Consider the following 25,088-nt stretch of genomic DNA (forward strand, 5'->3'; position numbering starts at 1 on the left):
GCAGGCATATCTTGGTTGTTTAATTGTAAACAATTAGCTTTAGCTTTTAACTTAGCTTTTAGACTTCAAAAGTTCTATCATAAGATTTATCTTAACTTAGTTTGAGTGATTAATTTTAGTTATTGAAAGACAGTTGGTCAGATGAAATTTACATCTTTGATTGACATAAATAATGCAGTCTTTTTATGTTTTTGGTCAGGTACTGGTAGTTAACTCTCAAGGGGAAATTTCACGGTTGAGCACCAAAAAGGAAGTGGTCATGAAAGGAAATATCAACAATTATTTTAAATTGGGTCAAGAAGGGAAGTATCGCGTCTACCACAATCAATACTCCACCAATTCATTTGCTTTGAATAAGCACCAGCACAGAGAAGATCATGATAAGAGAAGGCATCTTGCACATAAATTCTGTCTGACTCCAGCAGGAGAGTTCAAATGGAACGGTTCTGTCCATGGGTCCAAAGTTCTTACTATATCTACTCTGAGACTGACTATCACCCAATTAGAAAACAACATCCCTTCATCCTTTCTTCATCCCAATTGGGCATCACATAGGTAAAGGAAACTAAGGTTAATTTATTGCTGTAGATATACTAAATGTTTATAAAATGATTGTTGTAGATGTGGACTTGAAAACGTCATTACCAATGAGTTGAATGAAGTCAATGTGGTCAACAGACAGGACGTGAGAGGCATGAGTGTACTTCTAAGTTACTGAACCAACACCACTGTTTGGAGGATTAGGAGTCAGAGTCTTTATCCCTGGAATCAGATGGAGGCCAAAGTTACAACTACTGTGCTTTTAACTTAAGGTCAACCTAGTGAAATAATTTCTTTCATTTCTTCTGAAATATAGGGCAAATTGGATCAAGGCAGTTCAGATGTGTAGCAAACCCAGAGAATTTGCATTGGCTTTAGCCATTTTAGAGTGTGCCGTTAAACCAGTTGTGATGCTACCAATATGGCGAGAATCTTTAGGACATACCAGGTAAGTGAGTTCTGAGCCTTGTAAATGATGTTGGACTCCCTTTTGAAATACTAGCATATTAATAATGAAAGTTAGTGTATTTAAGAGGCCATATTGAAGACTTTACCTTTGGCCTCATTTTCTTCCTATGTAAGTTGTAAACGTTAATGAATATTATTAGGTCTTTTTTTTTTTTTTTTTTTTTTTAGACAGAGCCTTGTACTGTCGCCCAGGCTGGTGTGCAGTAGCGCAATCTCAGCTTGCTGCAACCTCTGCCTCCCAGGTTCAAGCGATTCTCTTGCTTCAGCCTTTTGAGTAGCTAGGATTACAGGCACCCCCCACCATGCTCAGCTCATTATTTGTATTTTTAGTAGAGACATGGTTTGACTGTGTTGGCTAGGCTGGTCTTGAACTCTTGACCTTGTGATCTGCCCGCCTCGGCCTCCCAAAGTGCTGGGATTACAGGAGTGAGCCACCACACCCTCCCTGAATATTAGTTCTTATTTGCCATACAGGATTGTGATGAAGATCAAAAGAGATCTGGTATATGAAAGTTTGAAATATTTTCTAAAGTAGCATTTTTATTGACTAGAAAGAACACTCAGGTTTTTTAGTATTTATTCTAGAATCTTGTAGGCAGTATGCTGGGAATCTGATTTATATCCTTTTTTAAAGTTCAGTGTCCAACCAAAGATCATGTAGCTCCTGAGTAGACCCAGGGCTGTGCAACTTGAACAGATGATTCAAAAGAAAGAAAATTTTGTGACTTGAATCTACTTTTTAGCGCTGATAGACTTGCTTTGTAACTTTAGTCTTTAAAAAGTTATTATTACAAAACTAAGGTTATGATAATGGAAAGAATATTTAAGGGCATAAAGCAAAAAGTAAGAACTATTTTATCTTCCCTGCCCCCGTCTTTTCTACAGAGTCCACTCCAGAGGCATAGCCCTATAGCTTTTAAAATGTAAATACAAGCCAGGCACAGTGGCTCAACGTCTGTAATCCCAGCACCTAGGGAGACCGAGGTACTAAAAACACAAAAATTAGCTGGGTGTGGTGGCACATGCCTGTCGTCCCAGGTACTCGGGAGGCTGAGGCAGGAGAATTGCTTTAACTCAGGAGGCGGAGGCTACAGTGAGCCGAGATTGCGCCACTGCTGCACTCCAGCCTGGGTGACAAAACAAGGCTTCATCTCAAAAGAAAACAAAAGGGACATAAGATATATTTTTGAGAAAAATAAATTTATGCCTACTAAATGTTTTTCATCTGCTAAAGGTATGGCTCCCAGTTTTCTTTGGTGTTTCTACCACATACATCTTTTTTTTTTTTTTTTTTTCCACATAGGATCTCACTGTTACCCAGGCTGGAGTGCAGTGGCACCATCACAGCTCACTGCAGCCTTGACCTCCCTGGGCTAAGGTTATCCTCTCACCTCAGCCTCCTGAGTAGTTGGGACTATAGACGCATTCCACTATGCCTGACTAATTTTTGTATTTTTTATAGACAAGAGGTCTCGTTATGTTGCCCAGGCTGTTCTTGAACTCTGGGCTCAAGCGATCTGCCTGCCTCAGCCTACCGGAGTGCTGGGATTAGTGATACATTTCTGATAATAGCACAATAAGTACAATGGTTGCTATAACAGTTTAGAGAGTGGTTTGACAAAAACAAAGTTAAAAATGCAATTCCACTCCTTCCTAATACAGTAGAGAAACTTCTACCCTGTGTACATGAGAAGACATTGTAGCAGGGTGTTCCTTATAATATTATTTCATATGGTGAAATTTGGAAACAATTCCTAAGTACTCATAATCAGGCCTATTTTATTTTGTTTTTAGAGACGGAGCCTTGCTCTGTCTCCCAGGCTGGAGTGCAGTGGCGCGATCTCGACTCACTGCAAGCTCCGCCTCCCGGGTTCACGCCATTCTCCTGCCTCAGCCTCCTGAGTAGCTGGGACTACAGGCGCCCACCACCATGCCTGGCTAATTTTTTGTATTTTTAGTAGCAATGAGGTTTCACCATGTTAGGCAGGATGATCTCGATCTCTTGACCTCATGATCTGCCTGCCTCAGCCTCCCAAAGTGCTGGGATTACAGGCATGAGCCACTGCGCCTGGCCAATCAGGCATGTATATTTGTGTAGAGTTTAAAAGCTTGTGTGATAATACAATGTTACAGTATTGTTTAGGAATATAGACATTTGTAAAATTTTAAATGCAAGGGCTATATGCTTGAAAGGTAAGAAATATACTTCTAAATAAATAAATGCTCAAATATAAATCATAATGAAAACTAGAAGACATTTTGATCTGGATGTTCATGAAGGTACTACATACATTGAAATTTATGAGATGCAATTAAAGACTTCCTAGGAGAAGTTGCTAGCTTTTAGTGCTCATATTAGAAAAGAAACTGCAAATTAATTAGCTAGGGGTACATCTCAAGGAACCAAGCTAAAGAAAGAAAATATTAAAGTTGAGCAAATGTGATGAAATAGAAAACAAATATAGCTTAGGATCCCATTATGTTTTATAAGCCTCTGATAAGATTATCAAGGGGGGAAAAATAATACAGCACAAATAACCAATATCTAGAATAAAAACACGGTGGCTCACGCCTGTAATTCCAACACTTTGGGAGGCCAAGATGGGCAGTCACCTGAGGTCAGGAATTCGAGACCAGCCTGACCAACATGGAGAAACCTTGTCTCTATTAAAAAATATATATATATGAAATTAACCGGGTATGGTGGCACATGCCTGTAATCCCAGCTACTTAGAAGGCTGAGGCGTGAGAATCGCTTGAACCCGGGAGGCGGAGGTTGCGGTAAGCCGAGATTGTGCCATTGCACTCCAGCCTGGGCAACAAGAGTGAAACTCTGTCTCAAAAAAAAAAAAAAGTAAAACGAGACATACTAGCCGATATTTCTGATTCTCTTTTATTAGAACTTGGAATTTTAAAGCCTTCACAGGGTCCACTAATATAGTATTCGGGTTTCCTACATCCACAGAGAAAGGGGTCCAGCTAGAAGAAGTGGACCAAGATGGTGGAATAGAAGTCCCCACCTGATCGTGCCCCACCTTGCATCCCCACCGCTACAGAAAGGGGCCCACCGAGCTCCCTTTGGGTGGGGGAAGGGTTGGGAAGGACGCCACAGTGATCTCAGTCCTTAATAGGGCAGAAGCCACACTCAGGCAGGAGATGGATTTCTGGTTGTTTATCACTGCACCTGTTATTAAGGTGATGGCAGGACTAGATGAGTTCATAAGGTTTTTCTTAAGTTTCGGGAACCAGATAGTTTAAACTTTTCTACTAGAATACAAAAAGGAGGAAATTTTACAGATTATTGTTTCTGTTAGTGTGAAACTGTTAGAAAACTTGATAAACAGAAATAGACAAATAGAAAATTATGGCCCTGTCTCCTTTATTAATATTTATTATAATAATTAATAGCAAATAGGTATATCTATAAGAAATCTGAAAATATTGGTATGCAGATATATTCAGGAGTAAATTTAAAGAATAAGAAACCATGGCTAAATTGGCTTCACCTTAGACACCAATCTCCAATACTAGGAGATTACTAATATCATACTATTTTAAGAAGTCAAAGAAGGCCTGGATGCGATGGCTCACACCAATAATCCCAACACTTTGGGAGGCCAAGGCGAGTGGATCACTTGAGCCCAGGAGTTTTAATACCAGCCTGGCCAACGTGGTGAAACCCCATCTCTATGAAAATTTAGCCAGGCATGGTGGTGCACACCTGTAGTCCCAGATACTAGGAGACTGAGGCAGGAGAATCAGTTGAACCTGGGAGGCAGAGGTTGCAATGAGCTGAGATCGCATCACTGCATACCATCCTGAGCAACAGAGCAAGACACTGTCTCAAAAAGAAAAAAATCAAAGAAAGGAAACCTTTTGATCATCTCATTAGATGCCAAGAAGCTTTTTTGTCTAAGTTCATTATTTATTGTTTTTTTTTTAATTTTTTTACATTTTTTTTTGATAGAGATGGAGTCTCCCTACGTTACCCAGACTAATCTTGAATCTCTGACCGCAAGTGATCCTCCCACCTTGGCCTCCCAAAGTGCTGGGATTACAGGTGTGAACCAGCGCACCTGGCCTATTCATTCATTTTAAAAAAAACTCTTAGATAAGTATGAATGTATGAAGTCTTTTTTTTTTTTTTTGAAGATGTATTTCAAACCAAATTATTATGCCTTTTGGTGAAACCCTTGAAGCATTCCCAATAACATTGAGGTGGAACAAAATAGATACCCACTGTTGGCCGGGTGAGGTGGCTTTCCCACCTGTAATCCCAGCACTTTGGGAAACCAAGGTGGGAGAATCGCTTGAGGCCAGGAGCTGGAGGCTGCAGTGAGCAATAATTGCGCCACCGCACTCCAGCATGGGCAAGAGAGTGATACCCTGTCTCAAAAAAACAAACAAAAAAAATTGTCAACATTATATTTTAACATTTTCTAAAAGTACCAGGAAATGCAGTTTGCCAAGAGAAATAAAACTTATAAATATTGTCAAGATACAGACACAATTATATGCAGTTGATCTAATTAATTAACACATATAATTTTGTTCCACGCTGAACTCCACCAAAACTGTGGCCAAACTTTTTAAAAATTACGGACCCACGGGGACAAGGAGAACAACAGAAAATACATCACCTATAAAATTGCAGAAGCAATACTGCAGGTAGACAAATGACAGCCTACCCTTGAAGGCCAAATCCCAAGTCATGGTGTAAACAATCCTCAAAAGATCCAAAAACAGGAAGTACAGAGCCATCCACTTTGGATGCTTGGCTATAGTAGACCTGTTTTATGCTGCAGTCACAACAGATACCTTGATTGTGGTGAGCCCTGTATCTTCCAGGGTTTGCTTATGATCTCACCCACTGATTTCACCAAAAGAGGTCTGTGAACTTTCCTGAAAGCTAAAGCCAGATTGTGACCCAGAGACAAGTTTGTATTTTCCTGGGAACCTTCTTTGATAGTAACAAAACTGCTCTATGCAGGTAGTTTTATACTTGATGCTGAGTTTTGTTTTGTTTTGTTTTGAGACAGAGTCTTGCTCTGCCGCTCAGGCTGGAGTGCAGTGATGCAGTCTCAGCTCGCTACAACCTCCACCTCCCGGGTTCGAGCGATTCTCCTGCCTCAGCCTCCTGAATAGCTGGGATTATAGGCACGTGCCTCCACGACCGGCTAATTTTTGTATTTTTAGTAGAGACGGAGTTTCACCGTGTTGACCAGGCTGGTCTCCAACTCCCAACCTCGTGATCTGCCCACCTCGGCTTCCCAAAGTGCTGGGATTACAGGCGTGAGCCACCGCGCCCAGCCTATGCTGAGTTTTCAAAAGCCAAACTTTATACTGTTTGGGATGCACACACATAGATTCTAAAAGTGTAAGGAAAAACAAGAGAATGTTTGCCACAAAAGTATTGATTGCCAGGGAGTTGGACACATAAGCATCTGATGTATTGGTTATAGATAAAGTTACGTTTCTTAACCTGGTTGCATTTTACATATTTTGAAAAATTATAATGAAGGAATAATTGTGTGTGTGTGTGTGTGTGTGTGTGTATGCATGTGTGTGTCTGTGTGTTTTGAGATAGAGTCTTGCTCTGTCACCCAGGCTGGAGTGCAGCGGTGCCATCTCAGTTCACTGCAACCTCCGCCTCCCGGGTTCAAGCAATTCTCCTGCCTCAGCCTCCTGAGTAGCTGGTATTACAGACAAGTGCCACCATGCCCGGCTAATTTTCTTATTTTTAGTAGAGACAGGGTTTTGTCGTGTTGGCCAGGCTGGTCTCAAACTCCTGTCCTCGAGTGATCCACCCTCCTCAGCCTCCCAGGGTGCTGGGATTACAGGTGTGAGCCACCACATTTGGCCAAATGTAACAAGAAATATTCAAGGCCTGTGTAAAGCAATCTTTAGGCTAGGCGTGGTGGCACACACCTGTAATCCCAGCACTTTGAGAGGTGAGGTGGGAGGATCGCTTGAGCCCAGGAGTTCAAGACCAGCCTGGGCAACATAGGGAGACCCTATCTCTACCAAAAATAATAATTAATTAAAAAGTTAAGCAATCTTTAAAGCTTAACTAAAGACATGAAGGATACTTTGGGAGTAAGATTTTCCATCCTGGAGCAGGGGAGGCTTGACCAAAATGAAACTAATATTTGATCTAGAAAAGTTAATGTGCAAGAATACTGAGCACAGTAGCTCACGCTTATTATTCCAACACTTTGAGAGGTTGAGGAGGGAGGATCACTTGAAGTGAGGAGTTTGAGACCAGCCTAGGCAACATAGCAAGACTCTGTCTCTACAAAAAAATTAAAATTGGCCAGGTGTGGTGGTGTGCGCCTGTAATGCCAGCTACTTGGGAGGCTGAGCCCAGAAGTTGGAGGAGGATATCTTGAGCCCGGGAGTTTGAGGCTGAGGTGAGCTATGATCGTGCCATTGCACTGCATCCCAGGCAACAGAGTGACAACCTATCTTTAAAAAAAAAAAAGGAAAAAGAAAGTTATTGTGTAAGAATAGCCAAAAGGGGAAAAAATAGATGTTAATGAAAAAGGCCCTAGATATTAGAGCACATTTTGAAGCTTCATTAATTTGTTCTACAGAAGAAGCAAATCAGTAGATAAATACAGAATCCAAAAATAGACCTAAGCATGGAGATTCAGCTGTGGTAGCATTACACATCACAAAAGGAAAGCATGTTTGGGAAAATATCACTTAGATCTCTGCCTTAGCAAAAAAACATTTAGATTGATGAAGAATTGTTAAAAACCCCACAACCCTAAAAACAAAAGAGAACTTCAGTAAGAAAGCATGAATTAATTTATGTTTTTATTGTGATACTTTCTTTTTAGAGAGATAAAAAGTCCAAATGCCATAGAGGAAAAAAGTGGATACATGTATTTAAAATTCTGAGTGGAAAATTGTTACTGTAATCAAACTCAAAAGACATGACAAACTGAGGAAAAATATTTTGTACCACAAATGGAAAATTTTCTTAATTGACAAAGACCTTTTATAAATGAAAAGTGCTAATAGTCTAATACAAACAAGACAAAGGATTTGAATAGGCACTTTGCAAAAAAATAAATATGAAAGGCCAGTAGACAGAAAAATGATTACTTATTTCATAATTTAAAACAATGGGATAGTATTTTTTACCTCTGAATTTGACTAACAGTTTAGAAGTTCAGTACTAACTCAGCATGAGTGGAAGTGTAGGAGCGCAGGGTGGCTTCATGATTGATGGTAGTGTGGGACTATGATTGCACTGTTCTGAAGAGCAGTTTGACCCCATATCCATCAGCATTTTCAGTGCAGGAACTTTCGGACCCAGCCATCCCACCACTGAAGGATATAGAGGGGTATTCCCTAGGTTTACCAAGAAAGACATAGAATGTTGTTTGTTACAGCTTTGGCTGTGATAGCAAAACAGCACAAAACCCTGAGCCCCATGTGGAGATGGGAGTGGAGTTGAAGTTCAGTCCATTCTCCTGGTCGGACTTAGTTGATCAAGGAGAAGTAGAAGGAAAATCTGCCACTGGCACACCCACCAGCATGCTACTCTGGGATAGGGAGCATCACAGATTAGCCATAATACTGCCTAACTGGCCTTGCTTCCTCTGCAAAGAGAAGCCTTTGTATTTGGTGATAAAAGGGACCTCTTTGCCTCGTGAACACCAAGAACACAACTGAGCACGCTGCCCAACTGTGAGCTCCTAGGGTGTCACTACGCTAGAGTCCTTCAGACCGTGCTCCATTCCTGGCCTTTCACGGCAAAAATGGCCCAGTTGCCGTGCTGGACCTGGCCTTTCGGAGGCGTATGGAAAACAAGCCCTGAAAATCTCCATGAGAAATCCTACACAGTCCTTCTGGCATAGTCACCCCGCCTTACTCCTGTAGCCTGAGACTTCGCGTTATCCACTGTATTGTGCCTGCAGAGCTTGTCCTTCTCCTTAGTTCCAAGTGTGTTGCCAGTGGGATGGAATTTGAGTATGTTAGCTCCCAGTGAGGATCCACTCCCTTTCCCCTCCTCCCATCACCTTATGAGAGACTGTGAGGAGCCTTATGGAGAATGTTTGCTACACCAGTTGAGTGCAGTTAATAGGCATGAGCTGTCAGCCTGGGGGAGAACGTATTGTGGGGACCTACAATCACAGGGACACAAAACCTTAAAAGTGGAGGGGCGAGAAGAAGCAGGGAGAGTGATGGGGAGTTTTTGGTGGGGGGAAAGGAGATAAAAAGACTGAAATCTCCTCCCACATCTTTTTGGCATCACTACCCCAAGTTAAAAAAAGGTCTCTATTCTTTCCACAGAACTGTGCATGAGAAATTGGCTGCATTTGGTTAGGGTGTGATAAAAGCAGTTCTTCTGCCACTAGCACTCTTAGAGACAAGAGATCCTTTCTTTTTAGGTTTTGCTTCGTGTCTCTGTTTGTGAGAAATATTCTGATTCATGAAATCTAGTCTAATCCCCTGAATGTAGAGCCTCACCACAGGCCTGGTCTTTACTAGTAGATGCAGTGATTTTCTTTCCTGCCTGAGAAAGCGTTGTGGCCGGTGCCTGTGTCTCATGATTTAGGTCAATATGGGCCGACCTTCCTCATCCTTCCTCTTTCTCGAAAGCTGGGCCCCATGGGCCCCATTCTCTGTGGATGTAAGAGACCTGATTTATGTTAGTAGATCCTTGAATGCTTTAAAATCCCCAGTGCTTGTGAGACTCAGAAATATTGCTTGATAAAATAAACGTTTTTGTATTCTTTGGTCTTCGTTTTTTGGAAGGAAAAAACTCTGGAAACAAAATATTCTTTAACAGTGACCTGGTTTAATAAATTATAGCGTATCCATGCAATGGTATATTTTTTAATTCCTTAAAACATCTGTGTATTTTGATAAGGAAAGATCTTCTAGTGTAATTATCCACTGATTAAAAACTGTGGTTGTGTGTGCACTATAAAATACATATGTGTGAATATGTAATGGACTATGTAAAGAGATACATAAATGTTGGTATGTACATGAAATGTTTTAGGAATAAATCAATTATTTCTTATGAGGAGGCATGGAAAGGATAGCATTTCTTGTTTTTGCCTTTTTGTACTCTTTTGTCTTTTCTTATTAAGGAATTGTACAACTACAACTAAGTTTTGTCAATTGGGGTTGTCTGGTTTATAGGATTATAAATAAGTCTGCTTTGTCTTCCTAATTTTTCAGTATTGCATTTTTATCTTTTCTGTTTATTTTTCTAAGTTAACATTGTCTTTCTATCCATGCATTCTTAGGTTACACCGGATGACATCAATTGAAAGAGAAGAAAAGGAGAAAGTCAAAAAAAAAGAGAAAAAACAGGAAGAGGAAGAAACGATGCAGCAAGCAACATGGGTAAAATACACATTTCCAGTTAAACATCAGGTAATTTTTACAACAACCCTTTAAAATAGTGTTAGCCATTTCTGAAACTTTTATCCTGAAACTTTGAATACTTACTAATTTTATTTTACTTTTGGCATAGTCTTTTTATTTTATTTATTTATTTTTGAGACAGAGTCTGGCTCTGTTGCTCAGACTGGAGTGCAGTGGCACAATCTTGGCGCACTACAGCCTCAGCCCCCTAGGTTCAAATGATTCTTCTGCCTCAGCCTCCTGAGTAGCTGGGATTATAGGCGTGCAGCACCATGCCCGGCTAATTTTTGTATTTTTAGTAGAGACAGGGTTTCGCCATGTTAGCCAGGTAAGTCTTGAACTCCTGACCTCAGGTGATCTCTTGCCTTGGCCTCCCAAAGTGCTGAGATTACAGGTGTGAGCCACTGCGCCTGGCCTACTTTTGACATAGTCTTTTAAGTAATATGTTAGGGATGAAGTACATCTTCCTGGCAAATTTACAAAGCATCAGTTTATCTTAGTAGAATATAGGAGGCTTATGAGGACAATTTGTTGAAGTTGTTATAAAACTATAAAATTGTCTTAATTTTTACATGCTAAAAAGGAGCATTATTTCATTGACCTTTGATTCCCAGTGAAAACTAAGTTGATTAGTAAATTTTTTTTTGTCCCCACTTGGAAAAACCTGGGGATGATTAGTAAATTTAATTTGCCTCACTTTGAAACTTGTTTGGTAAAAATGCATAAAACCACATGTGGTTTATAAGCATTGTCATTCTTACTGTTTAATGTTTTCATTTACACCAGGTTTGGAAACAAAAAGGTGAAGAGTACAGAGTGACAGGATATGGTGGTTGGAGCTGGATTAGTAAAACTCATGTTTATAGGTTTGTTCCTAAATTGCCAGGCAATACTAATGTGAATTACAGAAAGTCATTAGAAGGAAGTAAGTAATTAAAATTACGTTTTCTGCATAATCGTTCTGCTTTATATTTCTTATAAATTTGTAGTAGTATATTGACTATATTTTAGATAAAAACATTTTCCTGAAATTTTTAATAGTACTGCAAAATTACCAATTTAGTTTACTAAAACCCTAAAACTGTAAAAATTACCTTTATTCACAGGAATTTGATGTCTCAGATTTCTGTAAGATCGTAGAATGGAACTTGTTTTTTAGAAGAGGCCTCAGCCGCCTGATTATCATTTTTCAAAATCTTAGATTCAGGCCAGGCCACCAGGTGCAGTGGTTCATGCCTGTAATCCCAGCACTTTGGGAGGCCGAGGCAGGTGTATTACTTGGGAGTTCTAGACTACCCTGGCTAATATGGTGAAACCCCGTCTCTACTAAAAATACAAAATTTACTGGGTGTGCTGGCACACACCTGTGATCCCAGCTACTCAGTAGGCTAAGGCAGGAGAATGGTTTAAACCCAGGAGGCAGAGGTTACAGTGATCCAAGGTTGCACCACTGCGCTCTAGCCTGGACGACAAAGCAAGACTGTCTCAAAAAAAAAAAAAAAAAAAAATTCAGGCCAGCCGCATTGGCTTACACCTATAATCCCAGTGCTTTGAGAGGCTAAGGCAGGAGGATCACTTGAGGCCAGAGGATCACTTGAGCCCAGGAGTTCAAGGCCAACCTGGGCAACATAGCAAGACCCCATGTCTACAAAAAAGTTTAAAAAATTAACCAGGCGTGTTGCCACATGGTGCTACGTGGGGGTCTGAAGCAGGAGGATTGCTTGACGCCAGGAGTTTGAGGTTGCAGTGAGCTACAATTGTGCTGTTGCACTCGAGCATGGATGACAGAGCAAGACTCAATCTCTTAAAAAAAAAAAAATCTTAAATTCAGTACTAATTCACTTCTTGAGGAGTCGTGTATCTGGTAACCTTAGCATTGTTGCACGTAAGAGAAAACCAGAAAGGAAGTGATAGAGGCTTCCAAAACACTGTCACATAAATGAGGTTTTTTTGTGGGGGTTGGGAGGTTGTTTTTGTTTCTGTTTTTGTTTTGTTGAGATGGAATCTCGCTCTGTTGCCAGGCTGGAGTGCAGTAGCGTATCTCGGCTCACTGCAACCTCCGCCTCCCAGGTTCAAGCAATTCTCCTGCCTCAGCCTCCCAAGTAGCTGGCACTACAGGCGCATGCCACCATGCCCAGCTAATTTTTGCATTTTTTGTAGAGATGGGGTTTCACCATGTTGGCCAGGATGGTCTCGATCTCTTTACCTCAAGTGATCTGCCTGCCTTGGCCTTCCAAAGTGCTGGGATTACAGGTGTGAGTCACTGCTCCCAGCCAAATTTTGTCACTCTTGGTTCAGTTGTCACTGACCATTTTTTTAAATCCTGTAGTGTTTTAAAACAAATCCCAGAAATTATGTTTCACCAGAAGTTCAGTATATATCGCTACATAGACATTTTTTCCATAACCATCATGTCATTATCACACTCAACAAATTAACTATAATTAATAAATTAATCATCTGATTTTCAGTCCATATTCCACTTGCCCTAGTTGTCTTAGAGGTACCTTTTTACTGTTAGCAGTAAACCAGGTCCAGGCAAGGTCACACATTGCATTTCATGATTTTTCTTCAGTCTTTTATTCTGTTATATAAACTTCAAGGAGTCCAAGAACCATTGAAATAGATTACAAAAGTTTATATACATACTTTTTTCCTTGGTAGACGATCATAGTATTTATCCATTTCTAATAGGGTTCTGTGACACAAAGTATGTTAGAAGCCACTAATGTGGACTTTCTGGAATCATCGAACAGATTGTGATAATCCTTTATACACGAGTTTTCTTTCATTATATTTTTGTGTGTGTGTGACAGAGTCTCGCTCTGTCAGCCAGGCTGGAGTGCAGTGGCACCATCTCAGCTCACTGCAAACTCCACCTCCCAGGTTCAAGCAGTTCTCCTGCTTCAGCCTCCCAAGTAGCTGGGACTACAGGCTTGTACCACCACGCCTGGCTAATTTTTGTATTTTTAGTAGAGATAGCGTTTCACCTTGCTGGGCTGGTGTTGAACTCCTGGCCTCAAGTGATCTGCCTGCCTCAGCCTCCCAAAGTGCTGGGATTACAGGCATGAGCCACCACACCCACCCAGATTTTATCACTTTTGTTTCAGTTATCACCACTTTTTTTTTGTTGAGATGGAGTCTCATTCTGTCACCCAGGCTGGAGTGCAGTGGTACGATCTCAGTTCACTGCAACCTCTACCTCCCAGGTTTCAGCGATTCTCCTGCCTCATCCTCCTGAGTAGGGATCACAGGTGTGCACCACCATGCCTGGCTAATTTTTCTTTTCTTTTTTTTTTTTTTTTTGAGACGGAGTCTCGCTGTGTCTCCCAGGCTGGAGTGCAGTGGCGTGATCTCGGCTGACTGCAAGCTCCGCCTCCCGGGTTCACGCCATTCTCCCGCCTCAGCCTCCCAAGTAGCTGAGACTACAGGCGCCCGCCACCACGCCCGGCTAGTTTTTTGTATTTTTAGTAGAGACGGGATTTCACCATGTTAGCCAGGATAGTGTCGATCTCCTGACCTCGTGATCCACCCGCCTCGGCCTCCCAAAGTGCTGGGATTACAGGCTTGAGCCACCGCGCCTGGCCTAATTTTTCTATTTTTAATAGAGACGGGGTTTCACCATGTTGGCTAGGCTAGTCTTGAACTCCTTGTCCTCAAGTGATCCACCTGCCTTTGCCTCCCAAAGTGCTAGGATTACAGGCATGAGCTACCACACCCATCCAAATTTTATCACTCTTTTTTCAGTTGTCACTGACCGCTTATTTTTTTTAAGACGTAGTCTCGTTCTGTCACCGAGGCTGGAGTGCAGTGGTGTGACCTCAGCTCACTGCAGCCTCCGCCTCCTGGGTTCAAGCAATTCTCCTGCCTCAGCTTCCTGAGTAGCTGGGATCACAGGTGCGCACCACCACGCCCAGATAATTTTTGTATTTTTAGTAGAGATGGGGTTTCACCATGTTAGCCAGGCGGGTCTGAAACTCCTGACCTCAGGTGATCCACCCACCTCTGCCCCGCATAGTGCTGGGATTATAGGCATGAGTCACCACGCCAGCCTGTAGTATTAATGTTTATCTTGTAGCTATGTTACTGAATTAACAATTTTTTTTTTTTTGGACGCAGAGCCTCACTCTGTCACCCAGGCTGGAGTAGAGTGGCATGAGCCTCTACACCAGGTCCACTTTTTTTTTTTTTTTTTTAATCCTGCAGTGTTTTAAAACAAATTTCATAAATCATGTTTCACCAAAAATGTTCGTACAAAGTTTTCTGAAATGTCTGAAATTCAGTCATTCCTTCTATGTTTTAGGTCAGCCAGGTATATAGGATTATATCGTACCTTATACTCAATAAGACCTTTGTCCTTTTTTTTTTTTTTTAAATGAAAAAATGAAACATAACTTGCTGGAAAATACTTGTTTGTTTTCACTAAACTTGACATATTAAAGCACTAATACTGGAAATAACGTTAATTATGCTATACACGGTTCTTTTTAGCCAAAAATAATATGGATGAAAATATGGATGAGTCAGATAAAAGAAAATGTTCACGAAGTCCCAAAAAAATAAAAACAGAGCCTGATTCTGAAAAAGATGAGGTAAAAGATTCAGATGCTGCAAAAGGAGCAGACCAAAGTGAAATGGATATCTCAAAGATTACTGAGAAGAAGGACCAAGGTAAGGAGAGTCAGCTGTGGAGGGCAGCCTGGGGGTGATAAGAATGCAGTGGATCGGGGTCCCACCACAGGAAAGGTACTGCGTTGTGTTTTCTTGATAATAGCTTTATTAAAATGTAATTCATATCCCATACAATTCACCCAATTAAAGTGTAAATTCAGTGGTTTTTAGTATAGTCACAAAGTTCAACCATTATCACGTCAATCTTAGAACATTTTCATAACCTTGAAAAGAAGCCTCATTCATACCCATTAGCAGTTACTTACCAATCCTTCCCCAAAGTGCCGCCAGCTTAGCGGTCTACTTTCTGTCTCTCTGGATTTGCCTATTTTGGACAGTCCATAGAAATGGAATCAGGCAGTATGTGGTCCTTTGTGGCTGGCTTCATCCACTTAGCATGTTTTTAAGGTTCATCCATGTTGTAGCATGTATCAGTACTTTCTTTCTATTTCTGAATAATACTCTGTATGGATATGCCACATTTTGTTATCCATTCATCAGTTGATGGACATTGGGCCGTTTCCTCTTTTGGCTATTATGAATAATGCTGCTATGAACATTCATGCAGAAGTTTTTTGTGGCCAAGCGTTTTCACTTCTCTTGGAGATATACCTAGGAATGGAATTACTGGATCATATGGTAACTCTGTTTAACCTTTTGAGGAACTACATTGTCTTTTGTAACAAGTCATTTTTTAAAAAACTAAATAAGCTAAATAATGCATGTGGCTAGAGATATGTTATAACTGTAAAAGTCTATACAAAATATTACATGAAGGTACTAGCGTGTGCAGTAGCCTGCCACATACTAAGTACTTTTTCATTATGGCATTCCATCGTTTTTAGATACTAAGGATCAGAATATTTAATTATTTTGGGGATGTATGTCTCATAAAGTTCAACACTATTTATTGACCAGGAACTTTGAAATATATGTTTAAACTCTAGAGAGAAAATGAGAAAAATAGATACTTTAATATTTTTGGCTAGGCACAGTGGCTCATGCCTGTAATCTCAGCACTTTGGGAGGCTGAGTTGGGCGGATCACCTGAGGTCAGGAGTTCAAGACCAGCCTGGCCAACATCGTGAAACCATGTCTCTACTGAAAATTCAAAAACTAGCCAGGCATGGTGTCACATGCCTGTAATCCCGGCTACTCGGGAAGCTGAGGCATGAGAATTGCTTGAACCCAGGAGGCGGAGGTTGCAGTGAACTGTGATCACGCCGCTGCACTCCAGCCTGGGCAACAGAGTGAGACTCCATCTCAAAAAAAAAAAAAGAAAGTATAAATTCCTCCTTTCAGAGTAAAAGTTACATTTCTATAAATGTCTTTGTTTCACAGATGTGAAGGAGCTTTTAGATTCTGACAGTGATAAACCCTGCAAGGAAGAACCAATGGAAATAGACGATGACATGAAAACAGAGTCACATGTAAATTGTCAGGAGAGTTCTCAAGTAGATGTGGTCAATGTTAGTGAGGGTTTTCATCTAAGGACTAGTTACAAAAAGAAAACAAAATCATCCAAACTAGATGGACTTCTTGAAAGGAGAATTAAACAGTTTACACTGGAAGAAAAACAGCGCCTCGAAAAAATCAAGTTGGAGGGTGGAATTAAGGGTATAGGAAAGACTTCTACAAATTCTTCAAAAAATCTCTCTGAATCACCAGTAATAACAAAAGCAAAAGAAGGGTGTCAGAGTGACTCGATGCGACAAGAACAGAGCCCGAATGCAAATAATGATCGACCTGAGGACTTGATTCAGGGATGTTCAGAAAGTGATTCCTCAGTTCTTGGAATGAGTGATCCTAGTCATACCACCAACAAACTTTATCCAAAAGATCAAGTGTTAGATGATGTCTCCTTTCGGAGCCCAGAAACAAACTGTCAGAAACAAAATTCCGTTGAAAATGACATAGAAGAAAATGTCTCTGACCCTGCCAGTAAAGGCCAGGAACCCAGTAAGAGTAGAACAAAAGGAAATGATATTTTCATTGATGACTCTAAACTAGCCAATGCAGGTGATATTGGTTCTTTGATCTATAGGAACAAAAAACTGCTCATACAGGAGGAAAACGACACCATCGTTTCTTCTTCCAAGAGTGCTTTACATTCATCAGTGCCTAAAAGTACCAATGACAGAGATGCCACACCTCTGTCAAAAGCAATGGACTTTGAAGGAAAACTGGGATGTGACTCTGAATCTAATAGCACTTTGGAAAATAGTTCTGATACTGTGTCTATTCACGATAGCAGTGAAGAAGATATGATTGTTCAGAATAGCAATGAAAGTATTTCTGAACAGTTCAGAACTCAAGAACAAGGTATTGAAGGCTTGGAGCCATTAAAATGTGAATTGGTTTCTGATAAGTCCACTGGAAACTGTGAGGACAGACTGCTGGGTAAGGTAACTGAAGCAAATGGTAAAAAAACAAGTCAGCAGAAGAAATTAGAGGAGAGATCAGTTAATAAATGTAGTGATCAAATAAAGCTAAAAAATACTACTGACAAAAAGAATAATGAAAATCGAGAGTCTGAAAAGAAAGGACAGAGAACAAGTACATTTCAAATAAATGGAAAAGATAATAAACCCAAGATATATTTGAAAGGTGAATGCTTGAAAGAAATTTCTGAGAGTAAAGTAGTAAGTGGTAATGTTGAACCAAAGGTTAATAATATAAATAAAATAATCCCTGAGAATGATATTAAATCATTGACTGTTAAAGAATCTGCTGTAAGGCCGTTCATTAATGGTGATGTCATCATGGAAGATTTTAATGAAAGAAACAGCTCCGAAACAAAATCACATTTACTGAGTTCTTCAGATGCTGAAGGTAACTACCGAGATAGCCTTGAGACCCTGCCATCAACCAAAGAGTCTGACGGTACACAGACGACCACACCTTCACCATCTTGTCCAGAAAGCAATTCAGTTAATCAGGTAGAAGATATGGAAATAGAAACCTCAGAAGTTAAGAAAGTTAGTTCATCACCTGTTACTTCTGGAGAGGAATCTAATCTCAGTAATGACTTTATTGATGAAAATGGTCTGCCTGTCAACAAAAATGAAAATGTCAATGGAGAATCTAAAAGAAAAACCGTCATCACAGAAGTCACTACGATGACTTCCACTGTGGCCACAGAATCAAAAACTGTGATCAAGGTAGAAAAAGGCGATAAGCAAACTGTGGTTTCTTCCACAGAAAATTGTGCGAAATCCACTGTCACAACCACCACTACAACGGTGACCAAGCTTTCCACACCTTCCACAGGCAGCAGTGTGGACATCATCTCTGTAAAGGAGCAGAGCAAAACCGTGGTCACCACGACAGTGACAGACTCCCTGACCACCACAGGAGGCACGCTGGTTACATCTATGACTGTGAGCAAAGAGTATTCCACACGAGACAAAGTGAAACTGATGAAATTTTCAAGACCAAAGAAGACTCGCTCAGGTACAGCTCTGCCATCCTATAGAAAATTTGTTACCAAGAGCAGCAAGAAGAGCATTTTTGTTTTGCCTAATGATGACTTAAAAAAGTTGGCCAGAAAAGGAGGAATCCGAGAGGTCCCTTATTTTAATTACAATGCAAAACCTGCTTTGGATATATGGCCATATCCTTCTCCTAGACCAACCTTTGGCATCACTTGGAGGTATGTACTTTAAAATGTATTTGGGGAGGGAGAAAATTTTTAAAAGAATTATCTCACAAGAATATCTCATTTTTAAAAAATGAGATAATAGAGATAAGACAGGAAACATATTAATGGCTAAAGATAGTAATGGAAACAGGATACAGAAAGCTTCAAAATTGGCCAACTGGTATGTACTAAAGTTTTTGTAGGGAAAAATGTTTAAAGACTTAAAATTTAAGAGAATGTTTTAAAATGATATTCAGTTTTAACTTTCATAAGACAAAAGGAACGTGTCAGACGTGATTGTTTTTGTGATCTGATTTTCTGAGTTACTGCTCTGGGAACAAGATAATCACCAACTTTCTGGAATGTTTGTATTTTATTAGGTAATTCGTAAAAAATAAGACATAAAGAAACATGCCTGTAAATTTCATAAAGCTTATCATAATGTGAAAATCTTCCTAATGTAGCTTATTTGCATGATAAACATTTGTTTTGGAGTTCTCTGTTATTTACGTATGAATAGGCAGTCTCTAAGATTTCTGAGAAATTTTTTTAAACCCAGAAAGAGTCCTAATTTAAAATTTTCTGGGCACTTTAGGTTTAGGGGATGCGTCCTAAATAGATAGTGTTGGAAGTTGTAAAATCATGTAGTTTGATGTTGGGAAGGGATCTTAGAACTTCTTATGTTTTGTAAATGTACAGTGATTTGCCTGTGGCTACAGAGACACAGGAATAGTGCCCAGTTTTCCTAAATCCCAGTCTAGTACTTTATCTGCTATATCACATTTCAGTTATTTGTCCTTGCTTTCTCCTTTTTCATGTCCTTGTCTTTATCTTTTCACCCCTGTAATTGAGAAGGATGGAACATAAACATTGAAAACATGAGAGTTCTGGGAACATCTTTAGAAATCAGAATCGGTCATAGTTGCAGTTAGATTTTGCTAGGATCCTCAAATTATTTCAGCGAGTTACGGAGCCGTTTTCATTTCCCCTTAGGCTTCGTTTTTGTGTGTCTTTTAATATTTTTCCAATTTCTTTAAAAATCACACTTTTTTGATTTCCTTTATATTACAATCAGCTAGTATTAGAAAAAAAAGTAAGTACTCTCTATGAAGGAATTCATTTATTAATACAACCAGTCATAGTTTGTTTGACCAAGTTTTTTATAACTCATCTTTTGATTTGAAATAAAATATCATCACTCCATTACACATTCAATAGAGACAGCTGAAAAGTACAATTTCTCTGCAGGGCCTGCAATGAAGGATTTGCAGAATCCTGCAGGGAATCAAGGAACTCTTCATTACAATTCATGGATTTATAGGATTACTCTGCACTTTTCTGCTTTCTTCATTGAGAGCGGTCCCAAAATGTGTCCTTGACTGTCCTGCAGGTAACTTCTTTCCCACTGGAAAAGTTACTGTGTACAAATACTTTAATTATAAAGTGACCTGGCAGTTGTGGAGGCCGACCTTTCTGCTCTTTGTATTCTGAAACGGAGGGTAGGCTCAACTGGGAAGCACTCTTCTCTGAACGCTCCAGCAGAGTTAGGCACCGGTCCTGATCAAGTGTTGCTCGGGGCCCTGTTCTGCACAGCTGAATATCAGGAGCTGAATTTCATGTCTTAGTATGCACGATGGCGCAGTTTGTATTACTTGATTTCACATTTTTTAGTGGAAGGAAATACCTTCCATTAAACATTATACATTTTAAATCGATACTGCCTTCAAATGTATGCTAACATCTTAATTTGCTGAAACAAATTTGAGAGAAGCATAATCCTTTCTGTCTAATGGAGGCATGGGTAAATATGTAAATTGATCATGACTTTAGAATGCATTTTTAAAAAGCATATTGCTATAAAAAGCCATGCACGTGAAATGCATTTTTATACTAACACTTGAATAGAATACATCTGATGGTTAGGAGTTAAGAATGCCAAAGATGCATGTGTGATCTTTGTTATTAATGTTAAGGCTGAGCAATGTTGGAAAACTTGTCTCATAGACTCAATAGGGCCTCTTTTTCCCTCCATACCATCCATTCCCTTATGCCCATCCTCCCAGGCCCTGATTCTGTGCTTCATTGTCACGTTGAACTGATAGTTGTCCTCCACAGTGCTGCCAGAGATTCTCCTAAAATGCCCCTCTATCCTGTGAATAGTCTGACTGAGCTAAGGGACTTGCTAACTACTGCAGCAAGGAGCGGGGAAAGCATTTGTCACCTGTAGATCACATTCATGGAAAGTACTTCCCTTTACAACCCATCCAGTACTGGATAAATCTCAGAGGACTTAATATACATACCTTTTAATGCTCTCTTTTAATCTTTTAATTTGGTACAGCGCATTCTGGCTTCTGCCTTTCTCTCTCATGCCACCTTCATCTCTTTCTGTACCTCCACACCCCTTCCCTCCAGTCATAAAACACTGGATGTGGTCTCTGAGAAGAAATGTGTACTCCTGCACACTATTCTCTTTAGTGTATTTGTGCCCCTTACCTTTGATCAGCAACTCCCATGCTCTTAACTTGTCCTTTGAGACTCCAGCAAAGCTGTGATCCTCATTCCCGAGCCAACTCATATGTCCCTCCCTTGTCCTTTCCTCTCTCAGCTCTGAGAACACAGACAGATTCTAGTTCACCTCTGTGTCCCCAACTCCTGTCACATAGTCTAACACATAGAAGATGCTCAAGTATTTTTTGAATGAATGCTTGAATGAGCAGACTTGCCATGCATGTGGTGTGTTCCTCCCCGGTGTTATTTCCATTTTAAAATAAGGATACTTTAAAGTCATTGTTTGACCACAGAGAATGAGGATGAACTTTTCCTTCCAAATAAATGTTTATTTGCTTTCTCCTATGACATTAAAGATCTCTAGGAATTACTATGGGGTATGGTCTGAAAGGGACAGACACTTTCCCCCTCTTGGGACATCCCTGCACTAGTTAATATTTCCCCTCTGATTTCCCCTTGACCTGCTCTGTCCGGGTGAGAGGATTCATAGTGCAATAACACAGCAGAGAGAGTAATGGTGTCACAAGTGGATATGGGAAGTTCAGAAGCTGCAGCAACTTTTTGGCTAGAGCTTTCCCTCTCACAGTGTTCATTTTTCCAACTGAATATTGTCAATAGAAAGCACTGCTTTCTACGCAGAAAGGGCGGGCACGGTGGCTCATGCCTCCTGTAATCCCAGCACTTTGGGAGGCCAAGGCAGGTGGATCACCTGAGGTCAGGAGTTCGAGACCAGCCTGGCCAATGTGATGAAACCCCGTCTTTACTAAATATACAAAAATTAGCCGGACGTAGTGGCGGGCGCCTGTAATCCCAGCTACTCAAGAGACTGAGGCAGGAGAATCGCTTGAACCCGGTAGGTGCAGGTTGCAATGAGCCGAGATCGCGCCATTGCACTCCAGCCTGGAGCAAAACTCCATCTCAAAAAAATAATATACAAAAATTAGCTGGATGTTTGGGTGGGCGCCTGTAATCCCGGCTACTCTGGAGGCTGAGGCAGGAGAATCACTTGAACCAGGAGGCAAAGGTTTCAGTGAGCCAAGATCACTGTACTTCATTCCAGCCTGGGCAACAGAGCAATACTCTGTCTCTGGGGAAAAAAAAAAAAAAAAAAAAAAAAAAGGACATTGCCTTTTGCATGCAGAGTTTTTGAGATTTACCTTCCACATCTATTAGAAGAGGACATTATTTTTATTTTATAGGCTTTGTCTACACCATAATCAACCACTAAGTTCATTTAAGTATAGTGAAAATGTCAACAAAGTATTCATTTACACAAAAATATAATGAATTCCATTTTAGGACATGGTATTTAATGCAGTTAAGTAAGTTTATTTTGAAATACATTTTGAGTATTTTTAAAGAATGTCTAAAACGTTTAATAACTCCATACACAATGTTTAGAAACAAACATGAACACAGAGAGATTTGTCTGTTGATAAGTAATACGGTCTTGTCCTTTCTCTTTCTTTTTTTTTTTTTTTTTTTTTTTGAGATAGAGTCTCGCACTGCTGCCCAAGGTGGAGTGCAGTGGAGCGATCTCGGCTCACTGCAACCTCCGCCCTCTGGGCTCAAGCAATTCTCCTGCCTTGGCCTCCCAAGTAGCTGAGATTACAGGCGCCCGCCACCATGCCCAGCTAATTTTTTGTATTTTTAGTAGAGATGGGGTTTCACTATGTTGGCCAGGCTGGTCTCAAACTCCTGACCTCGTGATCCACCCACCTCGGCCTCCCAGAGTGCTGGGATTATAGGTGTGAGCCACTGCGCCCAGCTGGTAATTGTCCTTTTTCTAATATTTTATTATTCATTGTAGAATTCGAAAACTACACTAATGCTGTTAAAGTTTTATTAGTATTAGCTTTATTCATCATCCAGTTGTTCATGTTTTGAAGAACCACCATTTGGATGCAGAATGTTTTTGTCCATTTAGAAAGGTCTTACTAGAGTTGTAAGATGTTTTGGGTTTAATTTAATTAAATTAATTAATTTATTTATTTATTTTGAGATGGAGTTTCACTCTTATCACCCAGGCTGGAGTGCAATGGTATGATCTTGGCTCACTGCAACCTCTGCCTCCTGGGTTCAATTGATTCTTCTGCCGCCAGCCTCTCAAGTAGCTGGGATTACAGGTGTGCACCACCATGCCCAACTAAGTTTTGTATTTTTAGTAGAGATGGGGTTTTGCCATATTGGTCAGGTTGGTCTTGAACTCCTGACCTCAGGTGATCTGCCCGCCTCGGCCTCGCAGAGTGTTGGGATTACAGGCGTGAGCCACCACATCTGACCTCATTTTATTCTTTTAGAAAATTTAAACATTTTCAGGTTTTTTGTTTTTGTAAAAGTTAGGATTTTTCCTTCAAAACTCCTTTATCACATTTAATAACAATTATCTATTTCTCTATATTTGGTCCTCAAAATTTTCCCAACAGATATTTTGGAATTAGGTTAAATTTATAAAATCTTCATGAATTTTTGCCTTACCAACCTTACAATGAAACATTCTCATTTTATAAATTTATATGGCATTTAAAATGGATATCGACCCTTTTTTAAAAAAGTTAGGTGCCTGTTATGCCTGTGAACAAAGAAGTTTTTCTTTTAAAGGACATATAATACCAAAGTCTTAGAAAACCATATTATAAATACTGAAGTCCTAATGAGTACAAGAAACACAACCCTTCAGTTTAGTAGAGTGAATATGAATGTGTATGTCTGTGTGTATACATAAAGATATATATATATGGATTTCTTTGGTTTTCCTTTCAGGTATAGACTTCAGACCGTAAAGTCCTTAGCTGGAGTGAGCCTGATGTTACGGTTACTGTGGGCAAGTTTGAGATGGGATGACATGGCGGCCAAGGCTCCTCCAGGAGGAGGGACTACACGGACAGGTAAGGGGAAGGGGAGTTATTTTCTAATTTAAGTTTAAAAGCCAAAATCACAGGCCAGGCATGGTGGCTCATGCCTGTAATCCCAACACTTTGGGAGGCCGAGGTGGGCGGATCACAAGGTCAAGAGATCGAAACCATCCTGGCCAACGTGGTGAAACCCCGTCTCTACTAAAAATAGAAAAATTAGCTGGACGTGGGTCCCAGCTACTTGGGAGGGTGAGGCAGAAGAATCACTTGAACCCAGGAGGCAGAGGTTGCAGGGAGCTGAGATTGCGTCTCTGCACTCCAGCCTGGCAACAGAGCGAGACTCCGTCTCAAAAAACTTTTAACAAAAAGCTAAAATGACTTGCCTATTCACTTAATTTTAAGTATCTCTGTTTTCTTATTAAAATATAATGTACTGGGCACGGTGGCTCACGCCTGTAATCCCAGCACTTTGGGAGGCTGAGGCGGGCAAATCACAAGGTCAGGCAATCGAGACCATCCTGGCTACCACGGTGAAACCCCGTCTCTACGAAAAATACAAAAAATTAGCCAGGCATGGTGGTGGGTGCCTGTAGTCCCAGCTACTCAGGAGAATGGCATGAACCTGGGAGGTGGAGCTTACAGTGAGCGAAGATCGCGCCACTGCACTCCAGCCTGGGTGACAGAGGGAGACTGTCTCAAAAAATAAAAATAAAATAATAATAATAATAAAATATAATGCTTGTATTTTAAAAATACAGTTTTGGCCATGTGTGGTAGCTCTCACCTGTAATCCTAGCACTTTGGGAGGCCAAGGTAGGAGGATCACTTGAGGCCAGGAGTTTGTGACCAGGCTGGGCAACATAATGATACTTTGTCTCTACAAAACTCTAATTAAAAAAGAAAAAAAAATCAACTAGGCCTGGTGACAGGTGTCTATAGTCCCTGCCACTTGGGAGGCTGGGGCCAGGAGGATTGCTTGAGCCAGGAGTTCAAGGTGGCAGTGACTATGGTCC

At 40.4% G+C, this 25,088-nt stretch overlaps 1 protein-coding gene across 3 annotated transcripts in view; it reads left to right on the forward strand.

Moving 5' to 3' along the window:
* Positions 1–25,088, forward strand: part of BPTF (bromodomain PHD finger transcription factor) — a 151,395-nt gene that overhangs the window by 68,947 nt on the left and 57,360 nt on the right. For all 3 annotated transcript variants that reach the window (XM_025361545.1, XM_025361547.1, XM_025361546.1), the window contains 7 exons: positions 200–555; positions 857–988; positions 10,278–10,407; positions 11,185–11,323; positions 14,890–15,069; positions 16,411–18,721; positions 23,984–24,108. In XM_025361545.1, the coding sequence (XP_025217330.1) occupies positions 200–555; positions 857–988; positions 10,278–10,407; positions 11,185–11,323; positions 14,890–15,069; positions 16,411–18,721; positions 23,984–24,108 (3,373 nt within the window). The remainder of the gene's footprint in view (positions 1–199; positions 556–856; positions 989–10,277; positions 10,408–11,184; positions 11,324–14,889; positions 15,070–16,410; positions 18,722–23,983; positions 24,109–25,088) is intronic.

This window comes from Theropithecus gelada, chromosome 16, assembly GCF_003255815.1.
Source record: "Theropithecus gelada isolate Dixy chromosome 16, Tgel_1.0, whole genome shotgun sequence".
NCBI classification, from domain to species: Eukaryota; Metazoa; Chordata; class Mammalia; order Primates; family Cercopithecidae; genus Theropithecus; species Theropithecus gelada.